We start from the raw sequence: 23019 nt of genomic DNA on the forward strand, positions 1-23019 counted from the left end.
TCTGCGATGTTAGCTCAGCAAAGTTTGTAGAAAATATAATTCTTCATCGTTTGATGCCAACTTTCTACCAACATCAAAATCTCAAGAAAAATCTTAGTTTCAAATTGTTGATATTTGTTATGATCTCAATGTTTTAAGAAATTGTACCAAAAATCTGATATATTGTAATCTGCAAATCTGATCTTGTGGAAATGATACTCTGAAATAGATTGATATTTTTGGCTCACCGTAAGGGGAGTCTATATGATAGCGCTGTGTCCGTCGTCGTCGTCGTCGTCGTTGTCGTCGTCGTCGTCGTCGTCGTATCCTAACAGTGGCACGTTTCTTAACTGCTAGGGCTATGAACTTGAAACTTTGTACACAGAATGCCCTAGGTCAGCTGACCTCTGACACTGATTTTCGGTCCGATCTGATTCTCTGTTTGGCCACCAGGGGGCCAAATGTCGATATCTAAAAAGTGTGATATCTCGCTTATTAGTGACTTGTTTTCGATAAAACTTTTGTTGTAGGTACTCATAGCAAATATACATTTTATATGATACGGGTTTTTAATTTGACCTTGTTTTCAAGGTCACAGAGGTCATATGGCGTAAATGGGCCATTAGAGTGTAAACTATGGCACGTTTCTTAACCACTAAAGGTATGAACTTGAAACTTGGTACATATAACCCCCTATATCACATAGCCTCTGGTGCTGAATTTTAGTTCGATCTGATTCCCAACTTTGCCACCAAGGGGCCAAAAGTGGAAATCTAAAAAGTGTGCTATCTCGCTTATAAGTGACTTGTTTTCGATAAAACTTTTGTTGTAGGTACTCATAGCAAATATACATTTTATATTATACGGGTTTTTAATTTGACCTTGTTTATAAGGTCACAGAGGTCATATGGCGTAAATTGGCCATTAGAGTGTAAACTATGGCACGTTTCTTAACCACTAAAGCTATGAACTTGAAACTTGGTACATATAACCCCCTATATCACATAGCCTCTGGTGCTGAATTTTGGTTCGATCTGATGCCTAACTTTGCCACCAGGGGGCCAAAAGTGGAAATCTAAAAAGTGTGATATCTCGCTTATTAGTGATTTGTTTTTGATGAAATTTTTATGGTAGGTTTTCCTAGCAAGGGTATATCACATATCATACGTGTTTTTGATTTGACCTACTTTTCAAGGTCACAGAGGTCAAATGGCGTAAATTTGCCGTTTGAGTGTAACTTGGGCACGTTTCTTAACCAATAAAGCTATGAACTTGAAATTTGGTGCACCTGATTCCCTACATCATTTAACCTCTGACACCGAATTTCAGTCTGATCTGATTCTCGACTTGGCCACCAGGGGGCCAAAACTAAAAAAAGTAAAAAGTGCAATATCTCGCTTAATAGTGACTTTTTTCAATTCTATTTTTATGGTAGGTACTCAGAGCAAGGATACATCACATATCCTACGGTTTTTGATTTGACCTTATTTTCAAGGTCACAGAGGTCAAATGGTGTGAATTGGCCGTTTGTGTGTAACTATGGCACGTTTCTTAACCACTAAAGCTATGAACTTTAAACCTGGTACACATGACTCCCTAGGTCAGATGACCTGTGACACTGATTTTCGGTCTGGTCTGATTCTTAACTGGGCCACCAGGGGGCCAAAACAAAAAATCTGAATAGTGCCATATCTCACTTATTACTGATTAGTTTTTGGTAAAAATGTTATGGTAGATACTCTTAGCAAGGATACATCACATATGATACGGGTTTTTGATTTGACGTTCTTGTCAAGGTCGCAGAGGTCAAACGGCTTAAATTGGCCATTTTAGCGTAACTGTGGCACGTTTGTTAACCCCTAAGGCTATGAACTTGAGACTTTGTACAAAGGACCCTCTAGGTCAGCTGACCTCTGACCCTGAATTTCAGTCCGGTTTGATTCTCGACTTGGCCACCAGGGGGCCAAAAGTGAAAACCTAGAAAGTGTGATATCTCGCTTATTAGTGATTCGTTTTCAATAACATTTTTATGGTAGGTTCTCCTAGCAAGGATACATCACATATCATATGGATTGGTCGTTTGAGTGCAATATCTCGTTTATTAGTGACTTGTTTTTGATGATATTCTTATGGTTACCATAATGGTACTTACTCCAAGCAACGATACATCACATGTCATACCGACTTTGGTTTGACCTATATACTATACATGTACAATGTTTCTTAACCTGGATGAATTCCAAAGCACCAAATATCTATACGGTGAGCACAATGGCCCCTGGCCGTTTCATTTATACTCTTATACCAAATTTCTTTTATCTATTTGAGCATTTGAATAACATGGTTGAGGAAAATGTTTGTGAGTTTGAACAGAACCCTTTTTTGGCAGAAGGGGTAAACAGAAAAAGTGTTCCTAAACTTTTTTAGGATAACAAATGTACCAGATACGTTTAATCATGATATCAATAATTGTGTTCTTGATTTCACGCACAAGTATAATCCCAAAGGATTTTATAAGTTCCTGCTCTGCTCTTTGGTGACCTGGAATTCGAATGTGCACATACGTTTTCTGGCTGATAATTAATTGATGCTATGAATTGAAGTCATGTCAATTGCAGATTTAGGTATCGGGACAAGTGTATGTGTTGACGAAAAGCCATGGGATGACGACGTATTTCCATTTACTCTGGTCGGTATAGCTGAGGCTGGTGTGATCAAGATAAAGGATGGTGCAGTCTACCTCAATGACAAGAAATTAGCCGATCTTTGCAAGTATCTCAAACCAAAGAAGACAACAAACTATACACAGGCGATTACAAAAACGAATTGCTTGTTCAACATGGAGATTGGCAGAACCATATTCATGTGTATGAAGCTCTGTAACCAGGCAGATATGTGTACAATGATGGAATGTGGCTCGGTGACGTTTGTTAAAGATGGCAAGTGTACTATCTCAAGCTCCAAGAATGGCAAAGCAATCTCCGTGAATATCATTAAGAGTTCAACAAAGAGAGCAGTTGACAGTGTGGCAGAGATCCAGACGCCCGATGGTAAGAAGACATGCCTTTCATACTAGCGTACATGTACTTGATATTTTACACCATTTTAGAAGCATTACAACGCGCAGTCATACGATCCAGTCGAAAACCAATTTAGACCCCCAAAAAATTTTATGACATAGTAAACGCAAACTATACGTCAAATTCCCAAATTTCGATTCCATTAAAAACACCTTTCTGTGCCCACTTACAAAAGGTGAATAATTTTGAATTTCTACAAGTGATTTGCACATAACTTACCAGTGTAAAGGTAGAAAATGTTCCCCTGGAAAAAGTGTCTGGGCTATTTTATTCCAACTTATTGTGGTTTTTGGTTCTATAAAAAAAGAGGCCGCCACAACCTCAGAGATTACGAAGCAAAATCGCATAGTAGAATACTTTGTTCCCTCACACATCTATACACCTATACAAAAAAATAAAAAGGTTATTTGTATAATGCGCTGATACAGCTCAGCATATACTTGCTGAGTGCAAAGCAGTTGAACTTGTGAACTAATAAACAGGATTTTACTCGGAATCTTTTTGAGGGCAATTTCCAACAATACTTCGTTGTATGCCTAGCATGTGCCACTCCTACTTTTTAGAGAATAGTGTTCAAATATTTGGTAAAGCTGTCGGAGCATGTGTTTGCCCAAACTTCTCATGGAATCCAGTGTAGCAGTTTAAATTGAATCATTTGGTATCCGTTTTAGGTTTACAACCAGGTCAAACATTGATTGTTGGCCCCCTCGACGGCAGTCAGGTCAACACAACTTATGGGTCAGATGCTTCCGTGGGGTTCAAGAAGTACATCCAGGATCCGAGTACCACAAAGACTCTGACTGAGCGGGTTTTGAAAGGAAGGTTAGCTATAAGTACACAATCAGCTTACCTCAAATTAGTGTGGGAACATGCCAAAATTCTGCAAAGATTCTGATACGATAATATTGTGAGATTCGCTATGAAAATGACATTGGAAAATAGATTGAATGTCTTCGAGGATTTTGGCCTGAATTTTTTTCAAGTTTCGTTTATAACCTTTTGGGAATCTCATACGAAATGCTCTTCAGAATCATCCTTTATCAGCATTCCTGGACAAAATCAATCAAGAATCCTGTCCTCCCTGCCTCTAAAACTAATCACCCCATTAAGCAGCACAATGTTTGGATTCCACAAAACATGCGCGGTTTTAATAATGTCACCTTTTCAGGATTGTTTTGATGACCGAGAACAGCTTCTTCGTCACTTCTGTCGGTCATGTGGCGATGCCAGGGCCCATTGTGGTATCCGTGGCTTACCTGGAGAAGCAAAAGACGGAAACTACCAGGCCAATGCTACTTCACTGGGATACCGGTAAGTCTTCATGACGCAAAAACCAAGGCAATCACGCACCATCTGTTCCATTTTTATCGTCGTCCCATCGACGTGGCAGTATACACTCTTAGAACTACAGAATGTATTGGTTTTTGAGCTTTTGAAAAACTTTTAATGGTTTTTCGGTCAACACTAATATGCACACCGTAGAGGATTAAAAAAACATCTAAGGGTTTATAACTGAACAACCTCCGAAAGTGTTGACCGAAAACCGTTCAAGGTTTAGTCAAAACCTTTATTTCTAAGAATGTATGGTTCCTCCTATCTCGTCGGTTTCTAATACGGTCGTTTTGCTATGAGTAATCCGAAAACCATTTTGAATTTTCACAAAGGTCTTAAAAGTTGGCTCTATCTTTTAACATCTAGTCTTCTTTAACAGGTAAGCTCTCCTGGCTGAGAAGCTCCAAGACCTGCACCTCCTACACTGGAACACAAGAATCCTTTGACACACCTAAACTCATCTTGAACACACTAGTCTGCCAGACTCATTCCGTGACAGCTCCGTCGACCACACGCAGGAGGAGAGCGACCAGTGGTGGATTCTTTGACAAAGAGACACAATTTGTCCTGGCCGAGGTCAGCAATACGCTGATAAATAATCCACCAGTTGCTACAAAGGAACCGGTGCTTACCCTTGCAGAGGATTCAAGTGAGTATATATTTCACAAACGTCTTTCTTTGAAAACAACCACAAGTGAGTATTTTGCATACATCTTTCTTTCACAACAACCACATCTCTATTGAAGCATGTGTCCTGAAGCGCAAGGATCAGCGATGACTAACTGTAGTCTAATGTTCTGGACCCCATTAGTTGTTCAAAACAAGTTTTGTCACGAACGCTGGCGGGCTTATCTGAAGGAGATACCGCCAAGATAAGACAATGCCAGCGTTAGGGACAACATTTGTTTTGATGAACTAGGCCCTGCTGATTGTCGATATAAGTCAGTCAGCTGAGCACAAGCTTTTTCACCATGCAAGAGCATCATAAGAAGCTAATGTGTAAACCATAGCTGACTGAATTGTTGCCATTAGAATTAAAGAAAAAACATTGAGATGAAACCACAGATAGATATGAAACCAGCAAGGTTTCTGTCTTTGCAGAACTTTAATTTTTACTGAGTTGCGAGACGTTTCTTTCTTTCATTCTCTAGGCATTTTATCTCGCACTCTCACGGCCACAGACGAAGATGGTGACAAGTTCGTGTTTGCCATTGATGGAAGCAAACCCAAGCCAACTGGAACAGTGACCATTGCCCGTGACGGTAAACTAGAGTACTATCCCTGTATGGACTGTGTCGGCTTGGACACAGTGTATTACACTGTGACAGAGATTGACATGGGTGAAATCACACCACTGACTGCAACAGCATCCCTTGTCATCAAAGTGACTGATATCCCTGATGGACCAGAACTCTTCCTGTCTAAGAATGGTGCGGTCTTTTTTTCCATGGCGTCAACTATAAGTAATATCAACATGGTGAATGTGAGTATAGAATATTTTCGATGTTCAAATTTCCTAAAGCGCATGACTTCACGAGAGGATTTGAATCCAATAATATAAGTAAATAAAAAATAAATAAAGTTTATTGCCCTCCTAAAAGGAGAATAGCAATTACAGTAATACAATACGTTACACACAAACAGCATTTAAAATTATGCAGAAGTTAAGTTAATTAAAGGTCTTTAGCATAAGCTTTGTAAGCTTGAACGATTGTGACTTCGGGTTGCTGAAATCCCTCGCCGCCAGAAGGGTCCTGAGAGAATCCACGACACAACACTCCCCGCAAGGGAAATTGGAGGAGGGGGTGGATCCGCCCAGGGCCACCCCAACGGGATTAATCAAGTATTGAAGAAATACATGTATGCATGGAAAAGACATGCGTTGGCAAGTTGAAACCTAAACTTGAAAATGCATTTCTAACAGAGATTTGGCTTAAGGAATTAATACCGAGCTGGCGGTCATTGGTTGTATAATCAAGACCGCTCGGGTAGACCGAAAATGCAGTCCAAAACCCGAGGCGCTTCGCCGAGGGTTTTGGACGTAATTTGAGGTCTACCCGAGCGGTCTTGATTATACAACCAATGACCGACAGCGAGGTATTAATTTCTATTCTAAAAGGTTTCAAAATTAAACAAATTAAATACGATTTGAAAGGTATATATGTTCCGTTTTTGTCAAAGAATGATCCAGCCTGGTGTCCGGAACTCCGCCATATTGTTGCTTGTGAAGATGACGTCACGCAGCAAGGGAATTCCAAGTCTGCTAGCTCGATTTCTGAATCCTGACTGACGACCTCGAAAGAGTCCTCGGGTATCCTCCCTACTTCACAAATCCCAATATCGGGGAATACTTCAAAATCTCGTGTTCTTGACATTGTTTTGTGGGGCTGAGTCGTTGCTTCTTGGTGAAAATAATTCGTCTGCTAAAATTCAGAATTTTATACCTACCCAGGCGGTCATTGGTTACGATACCAAGACCGCTCCGATCAAAACGAGGCGTAATGTATTTTGTATTAGAAACAATGATATACTGTGACTAAGGCCTTTTAGAATAGATGATTGTCAAGCTGTATTATACAAATGTGTTAGATGAGCGTACTCATGCCCAGATGAAGCCAAAGGTATTTGACAGCGGAAATAACGGTTATGAATCTTTGAGGTGAACATAAGATCGTAAAAATAATGGTTACCAGTAGTACTCACAGTTTAGTCTGTCATGTAGTATTATCCATATGGCTGTGTATTTTATCAGCTCCAATTTCTGTCCTTCAGGTGTCTGTAGAACAGTTCACGGGTTACAACTCTGCCTACCGTGACCTCGTGTTTCTTGCTGGAGCATACGACAGAGATAGTGATAATGTTTTGACCATTTCGTCTATTTATCCTCTGAATGGCAAGATTACTCTCGGAAAATCCATCCGCACCAAACCGACGTTTCCAAGCACCTGCTCAGACCTGACGGTAAGTCACAAAATAACGTTTGGTAAATTTTAGATAAATTGTGTTTTAGGAATTAATACCGAGCTGGAGGTCCTTGGCTGTAAAATACAGACCGCTCAGTTAAACCAAAAATGCAGACCAAAATCCGAGGCGGAGCCGAGGGTTTCGGACGTGTTTTGAACTTACTATCCTGCATGCCCAAGGCATAAGCAGGGCCATTGAGTCATAAGTAAGTTTAGTTCTTTGAAAGTCACGCTGGTGTGTGAGCCTTTGATACTAGTGTATGTGGATACTCCCGGAACTAGTGTAGAAGTTTGAGATCCTAGGAGAGGAAATCCGGGAAACTGAGGATTCTATTATGAGCTTTAATCTCTGAGCAGTTGGCGGCCATGGCCTCGAACGAACCATATACCATGGTCTGTCTGCATACAATATATGAGCTGGACACTTCTCTCTCCAGGTGGCGGGCTTTTTTACTCCTACACCTAACTCTCTATTTTACGGCGTGGTAGAATTTAGCAGTGTTAACTGCTTGGGATGCCAAAGCTGTTCGTAACACTTACGAGTATCATAACATCCATCTTTTACAGGATGCTGCTCTGCCGTGTACTGGCCTCAACTTACCCCACAAAGAGTCAAGACTCTCCTGGGTCTTGGTACGAATAACCTATAAACCCAATACCGGATTCTACGGCAAGGATAGCTTCGTGCTTAAGACCCTTGACAGCACGGGTCTGGAATCTAACAAAGTGATGGTTAACGTCTACATACTGCAGAACCCCTGCAAGAATTCTGGGACTTGTCAAGGTAATTAAATCCCATGTATAGACTGCAATTTTGTAAAATATCATGATTTGTTAATCAGAGCGAGGCACATGTGTGCTATCTTAAATGTATAGCATATGAGCAGCGTTGGTTAAGTTTAATTTCTTCGGAGTAGTTTTTTAAATCCCTGACATCCTTCTATAAAAGAGATATGGTTCCGTTATGGTTGCTCATCATTTTTTTGGACAAAATACTGTGCACACTCTTTGCAGAAGTAAAATTACTTCCCCGATTTATCTGAAAGAAATAAAATGTTACTGGCTCATTAACATGGCATGTAGCCCTCTATCATGTTCTGTTATAACGATCCCATGACGAAATAATACTTTGGAGAAAAAATATCATATAACAATTACGATTTCAAATTGCAAAGAAGAAATAATAATTTTTGAATTTTGGAATGTCAACTTTAAGGCCATGGGAATGATTAATCCTGTTTACCGTCCGAGAGATTTTTCATTATTCATTATCGGTTTACAGTCTGATTTACTGGTCAAAACACGCGATTCAGCAAGTTCCAGTAAATGGAAATCAGGTCGGTCATCAACATGAGGCATTAAAAAAATGTCATTATTATGATGAAGAGCCTACCCTGCCAAGTTTTTATTGTGTTTTTCAATCATTTAAGGTAAAGATGAACCACTGGAAGGATTATTTAAATAAAAAAATGATGGCAACAATAAAATAAATAATTTTTTTTTTAAATAATGAAAATACATGTATTTCATGTTCGCTCAGAACCCATGCGGGAGGTGGACGGTAAACAGGATTAATAATTCCCATGGCCTAAAAAAGAAATGTTTTATATACTGATCAAATCTAAGACTTTCTTTGAAGAAAAGAATATTAAAATATAAAAATCAACAACTTTGAACATTTGAGATTTAACAGTTTTTGAGAACTTTCACATAATTTTTGTGTCATTTGGCACCTTTCATGCCAACATTATGATTCATGCCAGATTTTGCCAATTCGTTGTTCACCTTCCACGAGAAACATCAGTAAACACTCTATATTTTGGGAATCATGAGCCAGAAATATCCAATTTCTTACAAGATATTCGGGTAAACCTGGTGTCCTTCACCACCTACAAGAGTCCACATTTTGTGGTTTAGAGATATAAAGATTACTGCACTGTGTCTAGCATTATTGATACCCTTTTAGATAAGGTGTTTTGAGCCTTTCTTTTTATTTCTCAGGTCTACAAGACGACTTGAATTGTACTGACAGCCGCCGTGCCTTCGTCAAGTTTAAAGATTTTTACAACTGTTCCTGTAGTGTGGGCTGGGAAGGTCCTACCTGCGCTGTTGACCACGATGACTGTATCAATGTACCGTGTGCCTTCCCTTTCACTTGCGTTGACAAGCTCAATGGATTCGAGTGTGTATGTCCTGCTGACTGGCCAAACTGTGAGACTGACCACCTAACCCTGCCAATTGTGTTCATTTTCTGCATGCTTGCAGTGTTTGCTGCTTGCCTTGGTCTCGCATTCTGGCTGTATAAGAAAAGGTATGCAAACGTTGTTGGTTTTGTTATGTAGATATTTCGCACTGATTTTTCCTTGGAGGTTTACTGATGTATAAACTGACAGGACTGCACCAGATGCACTCATCGTACTGGTGCTATACTGGATAATTCTTGCATTTAAGCCATAAATGGTTGCTTAGATAATTAAGAACTAGCCAAGTGCAGAAATGTGGTCGAGTGAAATATTTCTTAAATATCCAGTTCACTTTAAATACTTTAAAAAATCTTCTCTTCAGGAAAGCACACTATGACAAGTATAAGAGAGATGGAAGCCTGGAAAGGCCCACACGTATTTTGCCACCATTCACCAAGGCAAGGGTGTATTATCAATTATTGTTCTAACGGTTATGACACATAATACTTACTCTTCTCATATTGAATTAGTTGTTTGCCGTATGAACAAGCTCTGCAATGTCCCATCACTGAATGGTGTCACGGCGAAACAGGGTGATCAGTTTTTCACTACTTCGGCAAGATGGAGTATTTGTAAATATATACCAATACTTTTCTTTTCTGGTTGTTCGTTCTTCTCGATATTAGCGCATTGTATTCTTTCTCAGAGAAAAACATTCTTCCCTCTCGTAACAAACCGTTAGTAAGTCTCTGCCAGTTTAGTTATGTTTTCCTATTCTCTTTGTAGGAATCACACGATGAGCATAATGAAACGAAAGATGGTAAGTTACTATTTGCCCCACTAGGCGTGATCAGTGTGCACAAAATAATTTTGAGTTGAGGGCTATATGTCAAATAGGACTTTCTACTATGAAAATTAGACAGGTCGTCACTTGTACGGTAAATACAATGTCTGCTAAAACGGTAAGCCATTCAACATCAGTAAGTGAACTGACACTGAGATGGATCACAAAAGACACCACTCTGAAAAATTAGCGACAACCATGCCAGATTTGTTCCACCTCTCCGAGTCCAGGCGAACAATGCCTCCTCTAAACAACAGTGCAACAAGGTTTTGAAAAAGCATTTTAGGGTTTTTCAGCCAAAACAAATATGCACCCCTGAAAGGTTTTTCAAAGAAATGAAAAACCTATCAAAGATGTTGAGCTTGTGGGAAAACTCACAGGGTTTTTCGATCATTACCCTGAAAAACCTTTTATGGGGTGTATATTTGTGTTGGCTGAAATTCACTCAAAGACCTTCCAAAAGCTCAAAAACCTTTGTTTTCAAAAATGTACATCCAACTTCCAACTTCCTCGCTGTGGCAAGGGTATGCGAAGACACCCAATGAGCTATGTTTAGGTTTAAAGGACCATTGGCATCATCAAGGGCAATATTACCCAGCTGTGGCTGCCAAGTCACCTCCTATTCTACATGAGTAGTTTCCATCAACAAAGTGCACAAAAAAAGGAAAAAATTCAAAAGCTGACTGAACTATCGCACTTTTTTCGATGTTGACTCCGATTTGATCCGAGTTAGCTCTCCACGCATCGACCCTTTCCTTCTACCACGCATTAGTAAGGCGTTTCCTGGAGCTAGGACCTACCCCTTGACGTCATGGCACTGATATCGATTTTTTTCCGACGTCATGCTGATGGCGGTTGATAACCCCGCAACTGCGACGATGAATAGAAATGACGTTGCGTCTTAATAGCGGGGTGACGTGAACTCGGATCTCGGCGTGCACTCACATGGTGCGGAAAGGTATTTCGCACCAGGACTTGTGCGTTCTGAAAATAATGAATAACGCGTTTTTCTACCATCTACGAACTCAAATAAAAAATTGGAAAAGCATCAAACACGTTCAGAAAAATAGCTTACTGATGAACCAGAAGAAGAACAAACATACTGCAGTAATAATCCCAATGGTCCTTTAACATGTTTAAGGAATTGATACCGTACTATAGGTATTGATACCGTCCATGCACTTGATTGGGAACAACGTTTACGAAGACGTCGAGTCTCGTCACGTTACAGTAATGTAAAAATGCATGGTGACGTGACGACGGCCAACACAATGTAAACGTTGTTCCCAATCAAGTGCATGAATCTATAGATATACAATGTATTGATTGTCTCACCATAACCGCGAGGGTGGAGCTAAAAGAGGCGATCGGTGTCACAGCGAAACAGGGAGATCAGTTTTTTTCACTACTCAGGCTAGATGGAGTATTTGTAAATATTTACCATTACTTTTCTTTCAATAAATAACGCCGTAATGATATTGTAATTATGATGACGATGATTGGGATTGTGATGTTGATGATGAAAATGTCATTTTCACGTTACAGCCGATACCGGATGGTTTATGAACATGCCTGGTGTGAAAAAACACATTTCTCGCATGCGAAACTTCTGGACGAAGAATAAGGTGTCGCAATCAACCAAGGGAAATGAGGTTGATTTAACCCGAAGGCATTCTAGCATAGTAAGATTACCTTTAAAACGCCTCCGATCATTAGTGCACTCTAAAGTTTCTCAGCTTAGAAACTTACAGCCATTGCTCTTGAGTTGCTGTTAGATAATTTGCACGTGGGCTGAATCAGATTACGCAATGTATATCATATGTGTTTAGTGTCCCTATAGCTGTAATTCACACTGCCGGCAAACTTAACACATTAATTAAGTTCAATAATTGTTGCTGCCGGAACACTAAACACATTTTATTTGAATTTGGTGGCATGTCTGTTATGTTATTGATTTGTGGGGGCAAGGGGTGGACTCGTCCCCTTTTTGCAGCAAGGGAGCCCTGTTTTCCTAGACGCACGATCGATAAGGACTCGGAATTCAGGAATACCAGATGACTCGGTACCTGGATTTAGCATGTAATGCCCGGAGTTCATGATCTTTTACTCCAATTGAGTTAACATTGTGTGTTTTAGGTTCCACCTGTCGGCAAACCGAAAGGACCAACAAACAGAAGCGAGGTCGATAACGCTGAGATAATCATCCTCGAAAGCGAGACAGTAGCACAGGAATCGAAGCAACACTCTGGGCTCAAGAGAGCGTGGCCACGCAAAAATAGCCAAAAGAAAGGACTCGAAGTGGCTTCGGGCGTTGCGTTCCAGAACCCGGCATTCATGCCAGAAGATGAAGCAGTGCAACCCATGCAGTCAATTGACCCGAAGGATCCTGCCTCGGTGTCAGCTTGCAAACCGATAGCTGATGCAAAGCCGGAGTCGACACCAACGTCTGGTTCCCTAAAGGAGAAGGATGGAGACTTGCAGGGTGAGGAGGTGGATGTGACTCCAGGCTCAAGGCAAACATATGGTTCCTCACTCCAGATTAAGAATGATAATGCGGCGTTTGACCCCGATGACTTGCCTAACACGATGCCGACCGGCGACGCGGAATGCTAATTTGAACATCCACAATGATTATAAAAGGCAAAGTGCGTCTCTTAGCTTTATTGTTTACTTTTAGCCAGTTGAAAATAAAAGATATATTCTTGTTTTGCCATATACTGGAAAACCCACAGCGATTAGACTTCGAATTTGTAGGCCTATATTATTGTATGCATAGTCAGGTAAAATCACTGACCCGCAGATGTACGTCGTGTGTTTTGCAGGGAATGTGTCTAAGCAACTATTCTTGTAACATTAGAAATGTTTGCAGTATCTGTTAGAGATCTGACCGAAACAGTTTGAATTTAAGCCACAACCATCTCAACACGGAAGATGTCGTCAAAATTGTAATTTTCTGAAATCGAGTGTCTTTTTTTCTTCACATTATGTCTGCCGTTGGTTCAATATATACTTACTGCAAACAAAATATTAAAGTGTTTTTTTACTGTACATTAAATACATTCAGTATTAGGTTAGATAGTTTAAAATGTTAGTGATATGTTGATGAATTAATTACTCCTGCTCCTGCTTAATAGTATTACTACGAAAATCATGTTTTGGAATTGTCAAACGTATTTTTGCTTTGTGAAGCATTGTTGATTAAAGGATGACCAAATTAAATATGTGCATTGGTACTTTGCTTAAATTCCTATGCATTGGTTGGGTAAGATGCATTCGCAAACTTGGAGTGAACGTGGCCCGCCGCCAGCACATGCGCGGAAAGTTCGTAATGCGAATACTCTAATTACGCCCAAAAAATCCTAAGCGAAATGTGTACATACCAATCATAAAGTGTGACTATAGTAGAGTCAATTTATGAAAAATAAGGCCTAACCTCAAAAAAATTGCAAGCAAACGTTTTATGGTTGTTTATTGTAGTATTGGGTCTTGTGAACAACATATCAAAAGTTTACAAAAATTTATGCCCGGGAAAGGGTCAAAAAGTGACGTCAAAAACAAGATGGCCGCCAAATCATAAAAGTGGCTATATCTCACTTCATATTTGACATAGAGTGAAAATATTGGTGCCTAGGTATAGGTTTTAGGGGTCAAGGAATCCATTAAGCCTATTTATGAGGTTGTAGGAGAATTGCATAATGGGAAATCCAAGATGGCCGCCACGACGGCCCCAGATTATGTCTTTGGCCACAACTCAGTTCATACTAAACGAAACTGACAGTTGTGTGGTGTCTTTTCATAGGTTTTAGGGGTCAAGGAATCCATTAAGACTATTTATGAGGTTGTAGAAGAAGTGCATCATTGCAAATCGATGCTGACCGCAATACACCCAAGACTTAAAAACAGCTCAGTTTATGTTATTGGTCATCAAGCGACAAAACATGCATTTTCTCCACGTTGGAGTACGTATGCAACCTAGCCGCTAAGCAAAACATCCCACCAATCGTTACATTCGACCAGCCGCTCTTCTGGAAGGCATCGGAGATCGTAAATGAAGTACCAGACAATAGTCCGATTAGAAATGTTGTGTTGTTACTAGGCAGTTTCCATACCTTCATGAATCTTCTTGGGGCAATAGGAACATTAATGGATGGGAGTGGGCTGAGACAGATCCTAGAAACAGTCTATGGAGAAAACGCGGTTGTGCATATGATGAGTGGTAAATCTGTACAACGTGCATTTCGTGGACATCTTCTTGTGGATCAATGCCTTAAGCATCAGATAGTGGCTAAAATCATCAAGGACGAGCCTGGTTTTGAAAACGTCTTGAAAGAGCTTGAAACGCTCTACGCTCTTACGGAAACTGGTGAACGAGATATGGAGTCGTTGCTGAAGTCGGATTGCATCGCAACAATCGCTCATCAGCTCAAATCGAAAGAATGTGAACTATCCAATGATTCAAAGACAAGTAAACTGTGGATAAACTATCAGAAAGTGTTGGGAGTTGCACGCGAGCTCATTGAGGCTGATCGCACTGGGTCATGGGAGATGCACCTCCATGCCATCGCAGATTGTTTGCCAATATTTGCAGCAGCTGGACACCCTAACTATCTCAAGTCGGGTTATCTGTATCTACAGAAGATGAACAGCTTAGAAGCTGAAAACCCTACTGTTCATCAGAAGTTTATGAATGGCTTCCATGTCATACGCCGCAGCAACCAATACTGGGCTGGCCTAAGCTCTGATCTTGTTATAGAGCAGACGCTCATGCGTTCTCTTAAAAGCACAGGCGGGCTAACAAGAGGAAGTGGCTTCAGTGAACACCAAAGAACACTTTGGACCATGTCTCGCCCTGTAACCTCAGCCTACAACTATGCCATGCAAGAGTTCAGCCAGATGGTATACACAACAAGTGAACAGCACAAAGAGGCTACGCCTTCAAGGATGAACAGAGATAAAGCAGACGGAGAAAAGCTAATAGAAAAACTTGCAGACTTTTCTCCCTTTACAGGGGATGCCACCTTGCGCAACATTATAACAAGGATAAATGCTAATGAAGATGTGAACGTGCATGATCTTTTCACGGTTGGCAAAAGCGTAGTAAAAGCAATGGAAGGACAGTCTATATTTTCGTATTCGCACAAGAGAAATACTAGAGTGAAGACATTAGCTACTGCCCGGGCCATCAAAATAACTGGCGATCGAACCATCGACCCAGCTCTGTTGTTTCAGAGGTTCTTGGTTGTGTCACAGTCAGGAGAAGATCTTAGTCTAAGTGAGGTGATGGACTATGAACTCAGCCCTCATCCTCCATCGTTATTTGAAGCAAAGCACTGCTTGCGCTAACCAGACAAGGCACAACTGATGGAAGCTATAAGAAACCATGTCACTCCTAAATCCGAGGATGCCGTGCTCGATACAATCCCAGTCACTGATCACTACGTTTTAGACGGGGGCTCACTTTTGCATAGAACGAAATGGACCGAAGGGTCCACATACAGCTCGATCGCCGAGGCATATGCAAAGCTCACTGGTGATTTATACGGACATGCCACAGTTGTCTTTGATGGGTACAGCGGAGGGCCAGGAATTAAGGATAATACTCATCAGCGACGAGGTGCTAACAAGACTGCAAACAAGGTCGATATATCAGATGCTACCAAGTTCGTTGGAAAAAAGGAAGACTTCCTCTCAAATGTGGAAAACAAACAGGCTATGATTGATCTAATCGCAAACTGTTTGCGACAGAAAGGCTGCGATGTCATTCAAGCTGAGGGAGATGCAGACGTGGACATTGTAAAAGCTGCAGTTTCGATGTCTAGGTACAAATCTACAACGCTCATTGGTGAAGATACCGACCTGTTGATTCTCCTCTTGTATCATGCGACAGTTGAGGACAGCCATGAGCTGTACTTCCGTTCAGACAAAAGTGGTGATAAAACAAAACATGTGTACAACATCAGTGTTCTGAAACATATATTAGGTGATGACATCTGCACTGATCTGCTGTTTTTGCACGCATTCACGGGTTGTGATACGACTTCAAGAATCTTTGGCATTGGAAAGAAATCCGTGTTCGAAAAGATTCTGAAGGGAGACACCGTGTTACGCTCATGTTCAAAGGTGTTTTGTTCCCCTGACAGAGACAAAAAAACTATCGAAGGTGCTGGCTCTAAAGCAATGATTTCATTGTTTAATGGGAATCAAAGCGAATCTCTTGCAGCCCTTAGGTACAGTTTGCTCTGTAAGAAAGTTTCAAGAGCCAAGGCATTTGTGACACCTGAACGACTTCCACCAACTGCTTCTGCCACCAGATTTCACTCACTTAGGGTGCATTACCAAGTGCTTGTCTGGATGGGCATGAGTGAGGACATGGTTCCAACTGACTGGGGATTCAAAGTCCAAGGGGATACACTCATTCCGATCATGATGGATAATGACCTTGCTCCCGAGGCTCTCCTCAAAATGATCCACTGCAACTGCTCCGCTACATGTAACACACTAAGGTGTACCTGCAAAAAGCATGGGCTTGAGTGCACGAATGCATGCGGATCTTGTCAAGAGGGGAACTGTGACAACATGACTCTGGACCCAATACCAGACGAAGAAGACGTTGATGAAGAACAATGAGATATAGAGGCTATTTCCACAGTGACTAAAAATAGAATATTACTATGTACATATAGTCGTTGCTAAATATAGTTCTTTAATATTCCCAACTTACGCACCATATCTGGTGGCCATCTTAGATTCCCTATTATGCACTTCTTCTACAACCTCATAAATAGTCTTAATGGATTCCTTGACCCCTAAAACCTATGAAATGACACCACACAACTGTCAGTTTCGTTTAGTATGAACTGAGTTGTGGCCAAAGACATAATCTGGGGCCGTCGTGGCGGCCATCTTGGATTTCCCATTATGCAATTCTCCTACAACCTCATAAATAGGCTTAATGGATTCCTTGACCCCTAAAACCTATACCTAGACACCAATATTTTCACTCTATGTCAAATATGAAGTGAGATATAGCCACTTTTATTATTTGGCGGCCATCTTGTTTTTGACGTCACTTTTTGACCCTTTCCCGGACTTAAATTTTTGTAAACTTTTGATATGTTGTTCACAAGACCCAAAACTACAATAAACAACCATAAAACGTTTGCTTGCAATTTTTTTGGGGTCAGGTGCTATATTGACTCTACTACTACATGAAAGGATGTTTACTGAAGAAGAAAAAAACTAGCTTCTTGTTTACAGTGCTATGATTTTAGCAGGCCTAGTTGTTTCATTGTGAACGGGGAAGCATTTCAAGAGTTACCATATCAAATACTCTAGACTCACCGATCTAAGATCAGTTCATTAACTTGAGGCATGACCACCCCCAGTAGAATATGCATTAAACACTGATTGGCTCAACCTTGTCATGCTTGTCGGTCTTTAAGTTATGGTAAGTTAATTGATAGTGGTTGGCTTTGAGAATGAACTGATCTTGTGTTACCTATCCATTATACTTTTATTATTGATAAATAGCTTGTTCGATTGATTTCCCTGGCTATTAACCCAGTTTATTGGCAATGAATCTTCAATAAAACAAGTCCAATTGATGATAAAGTGAAATCGTTATGGGCCTCCCATTTTGAATCCTTACAATGAAATTGCTATCACTCCGCAAGGAGTAGGACACGCACAGAATGGTGTTGATTGTTCAGTGTAAAATTTTGCCATCGATTTGTCTTTGCTTATCAATAGTCCAGCTGCCAAAAGAATTAAGATGTTTGAAAAGGTTCGCTAAGAAGCCATCGATATCCTTTTAATAACCCCGGGCTTTCATGGTGTAAAATTAGTGCAGTTTTGAAGTAACATCCGTTTCGTGTCGGCTCTGACTGTATAAATTACTGGTATACATGTAGTAGATCTGGTTTTAGCAATGTTTTAGAGACTAACACTAACACTTAAAAAACACCGATGGCCGTTTTAAAAACCACGGCTATTCATGTTGTAAAATTAGTGCAGTTTTGAAGTAACATCCGTTTCGTATCCGCTCTGACTGTATAAATTACTAGTAAATTAGGTCTGGTTTAGTAAAATAAACTTTATACTTTATAGATAACTAGCATTTATCTCGATTATTTGTAACTCCCGTCGACTCCAATCTTGACCCTCAATGTATCGAGCCATATGAATAAAAACTAGCAATTCCTTAGAAGCAAATCCTTCAAGTAGAAGCAGTATTTTGCTAGAAGTACCTACCATATATTTTTCAAACATTTCGGACCAGCATTAAGCGAACATGGCATATTTTCACTTTTGACATTTGCCCCCCTGGTGGCCAAACCGTGAGTCATGATGCCACGATTTGGTCTCTGAGTATTGGTCGCCCAGGGGTACATTTGTACCAGATTTGAGATATCTGGCTAAAGCGGTTACAAAACATGCCACCGTTCCTTAACGGCGGTGCCGTCAGACGACCTTGATCCTGTGGCCTTGAAAAGTTGGTCGGAAAAATAACGCGGTGGATATATGATGCACCATTGCTAAAGTACAACCATATTTTTTTCAATTTTTTCAGACCAGTAATGCGGGAGCAATCGCATATTTTCACTTTTGACGTTTGCCCCCTGGTGGCCAAACCATGAATTATATGACGCCACGATTCGGTCTCTGAGCAGCGATCATCCAGGGGTACATTTGTACTAAATTTGAGATCTCTGGCTAAAGCGGTTACAAAACATGCCACCATTGTCTGACGGCAGTGCCGCCGGCAGACTTTGATCTCTGTGACCTTGAGAAGTATAAAGTCAAATCAAAACCCGGAGGATATGTGATGTAGCTTTGATAGAAGTACTTACCAAATTTTTTTCAAATGTTTCGGACCAGTATTAAGGGAGAAAACGCATGTTTTTACTTTTGACGTTTGGCCCCCTGGTGGCCAAACCATGAATTATATGTGGCCGTGATTCGGTATCTTAGTAGCGTTCACCAAGGGGTACATGTGTACCAAGTTGGAGTTCAATAGTTTCAGCGGTATAAACGAAACGTGCCACCCATGTCTAACGACGGACAATGGAAGACAGACGATGGACGATGGACGACCGACGACGACAGCCGACGGACGACGGACACTGCGTCATTGTAAAGGCTCGCAGGTGAGCCAAAGAGCAGTATTTTGTAGACTTATGCCTAATTCAGGGTACAAAATAAGCTGATTTCTCCCATATCTGCCTATGTTGTGAAGATTATTGCATGGGCTGTGTTGTGTAGCATATACACCAGAATAGGAAGACTTGGCTCAAAGTGTTCTATAAAGTGGTGTGAGGGACAATTTGCACCAAGTGGATGTGTCGGACGGACTGAACTCCATTTTACTTGGCCTGGGATCGATATTTCGAATGTCCTGTGACATTTTTAGGGCGAATTTGATACCCTGGGTACGACCGATGCAAGGGACCATGTTTAAAGATCAAATATAGTTTAATGATAACAGTTTTGTTGTTCACGCAGGGCATTCGATCAGACATTGCAAAGATTATATAACTGGTTTCAACCTATGTCCGAACAAGATATTTGTAGGTCTAATTTGGTGGTGACCAACCAATCAAGTTATGTGGTCCTGTCACCAGTCAGGCATCCTGTTTTGCGAGTTGCCGCTACATGTACTTCTGGCTGCCGTCGCTACTTTTTGTTGCGTCGCTGGATGTCAAAGTCATGCCCACTGAAACCACTAGGCGAACTACACCGCATCCGCGTGATTTTACTTGGTGCCCCACCCCCTACCCCCTCATACGAACTGAGACACCAATTCATGAATTAATAGCGGTAAACTGCTGCCTGCAACTTACTGGATACATTTACCGCGGATGTACTTTTTCATGCGACCAACATGCCATTTATCAATACTAGCATATACCCATGGAGCGGGCAAAGTTGAAATGTAATATACATTAGTGTTAAATGGGCACGATGATTGAACTACATTAAATTTCTAACGTTACTGAAGTTTTATTAAAGGTTAAACACGAAATGAACTGCATTTAGGGACTTATTGCTGCTATCTACATGCAACCCCCAATAGATTGATTGGAGTACGCTATTTTGCACAATGCATTGAGACCAGTGACAGCAGGTCCTGTTCCAAATAAGGGCCTCACATATTAGGCATATCACCTACCCACTCCCGTACCCAATGCCACTGTCGGACCAAAGCCAGGCGCATGGAGAGATGCAGAACGCAATTCAAACTGACGACATCAATCAGTAAAGAATAAATCAAAGAGCAAGCGCTGGCCACTGTACATATTTTGTCCATCCTGGCATAACTGTTTATTGATACCCTGACTGCATGTTCCGGTAGGCCCCCCTGCAGAATTTGCCTTATCACTCCGGTCAGTGTTTCTCGAATAGAACTAAAATAGAATAGGCTAATCATTAATCTCCCTGCTAATACCCTGCACCATGGACCAGGTTGTATAGCACTACATACGTGCTGGAAGCTAATATTGATGTGGCAGGGAGAATATGCGTGAAGTTTGTGTATGCTTTTGAGAATGAGCGGAGCTCTCCAGTCGACGTGCTCTCTGAAAAGTTGTTATTTATTCCAAAACCACCAAGATATTCGACGTATGACACCCTCAGTGACACTCTTACTTATGATCCACACCTACGAAGCCAAAAGTTGCAAGAATTCGACGCATTTCCGAGGCCCAATTTTGAAACAAAAATCGCCTCCTATTTAGCGGCCACAACGCGCATTATAGTATAGATGCACCCCATGTATTGGTATGAAATAATTAACTGACCGTGTCAAGAAGGAGATCATGTTGGATACAGAAACGAATGCACGCAGTCGTAAATAGTGGTATCCACATTTAACGATATTGAACGTATACATTAATAGAGTGTTATTGTCCAGAAAGTGTCAACCTACTTATTTCCAAACAGAACAGATAACAGGCGCTATACATATTATACTTGTTTATGATTCAAATTCGAAGACTTAAAAACTTTGATCTTTGACACTGACAGTATGTGCCCAAAAGAGATTATGAGGTTTGTTGTTGCATTTTGCTAAGGATTTCGTTTGAGTGCTATTTCACCGATGGGGTGAAAGTTCAAAGTCTGCGCGTGTTGGTATGTAGCTCGATAACTCATGGTTATTTGAAAATTGATTGACTGATCAGTTTTTGTCTCATTACCACATGTGAGATATACGTAAATGTTGGCTTATGGATAATGATTGATATGATCTGTTACATCATTTCAGCATTGAATAGAGCAAGGTCGGTTAAAAAATCTCTAGAAATATCGAAAGGTTTAGATTTCACAAGAATTTGAATTTGTGCCAGGATACGCGGCCTTACTTATTCAGGGTGTTTGTGGTGGTGGTGGTGGTGGTGGTGGTGGTGGTGGTGGTGGTGGGTTACGGGACAGAACATCCCACGAAAACGAGGCATTTTCTGCCAAAGCGAGGCATTTTCTGTCGTCTGCTAACGGAAACGAAAGAAATGTGAAGTTTTATCCCCTTCGAACAGCAAAGAGCTCAGGAATGGGACCGCACATCCCGGAATTGGACAAAACATCCCGAAATGGGACCAAACATCCAAGCAATGGCGGACGAAAATAATTTTGATAAGCTTTGCTTGCATTTGTCCTTCATACTCGTCTTAGAGAAAGTTATTCGCAAAACGGGCTCCATCAAGCAGAGCATTTCTCATTGAGCTATATGATAATGTCAATTATGCTACGTATATACATACAAGAAATCGGGAATATAAATAGTATTGTCGGCCTCAAAAATCTATTTCGAGGGTATTCTTTTCCTCCGTTAGCAGACGGTAGAAAATTCCTCGCTTTAACTGAAAATGCCTCGTTTTCGTGGCATGTTCTATCCCATACCCCCAGTATAATGACAAACACGCGTGCCGAAGTGATGGCCATATTTGGTAATGTTTCAACTAGTTCTTGTTGAGCTCCATGAACGACGAATTCCTTGTTTTGAATATACGTCCCACACGCTAAATGATTATAGTTTGCTTCATGAGTAAATATTTCTCTGTCGTTTTGGGACGCTGTGCAAAAATTACTGGGTCTATTTTTTCAAAGTTAGGTTTTCTTTGATCTAATTTCCTGAGGTTAGAGATTTGCAGATCAAGCCAAAAAGCGTTTCTTCGTAGCAGACAGTAGACGATTTTTATTTTTTTGGGGGGGGGGTCTCTGGATGCGGCTAATATTTCTGATGGATGAAACTTGGTATGTAAGGTAAACACGGAAAATAAACCTGCCGATTTCATCCAGATACAACCATAATGTCAACATCAGTGCACTACGTCAATGTACACGAATACATACAGAATGTTATTTCACGACCATGGTTAGTTAATGAAATGTAAAATTCTCTTGGGACCCAATATTAGGTTTAAGAAAGACCAAACTTCGAATGAATTGGCCATCAAGTAGTTTTTGCACAGCGGCCTAAAAGTGCTTTGACATTTACTTAAGAAGACGACAATAGACTTTATTCGACTTCCTTGACTTAGTATTCGAAACACGAACATTTATAGGACTTAGGTTTTTATGTCTAAGCAGATCAAGGATGTCAATGTGACAAGAAAATAATGCCGTTGTAAATGTTGTAAGGCTTG

At 40.7% G+C, this 23019-nt stretch overlaps 1 protein-coding gene across 1 annotated transcript in view; it reads left to right on the forward strand.

The window, feature by feature from the left end:
* Positions 1-13856, forward strand: part of LOC135496832 (uncharacterized) — a 160954-nt gene extending 147098 nt beyond the window's left edge. The window contains exons 102-113 of the mRNA XM_064786375.1: positions 2598-3029; positions 3731-3881; positions 4228-4370; positions 4771-5040; positions 5543-5874; positions 7164-7352; positions 7922-8138; positions 9356-9665; positions 9920-9995; positions 10324-10357; positions 11927-12063; positions 12518-13856. Of these exons, the coding sequence (XP_064642445.1) occupies positions 2598-3029; positions 3731-3881; positions 4228-4370; positions 4771-5040; positions 5543-5874; positions 7164-7352; positions 7922-8138; positions 9356-9665; positions 9920-9995; positions 10324-10357; positions 11927-12063; positions 12518-12994 (2768 nt within the window). The 3' untranslated portion in view covers positions 12995-13856. The remainder of the gene's footprint in view (positions 1-2597; positions 3030-3730; positions 3882-4227; positions 4371-4770; positions 5041-5542; positions 5875-7163; positions 7353-7921; positions 8139-9355; positions 9666-9919; positions 9996-10323; positions 10358-11926; positions 12064-12517) is intronic.
* Positions 13857-23019: the final 9163 nt, after the last annotated feature.

Source organism: Lineus longissimus, chromosome 12 (assembly GCF_910592395.1).
Source record: "Lineus longissimus chromosome 12, tnLinLong1.2, whole genome shotgun sequence".
In the NCBI taxonomy this organism is placed as follows: Eukaryota; Metazoa; Nemertea; class Pilidiophora; order Heteronemertea; family Lineidae; genus Lineus; species Lineus longissimus.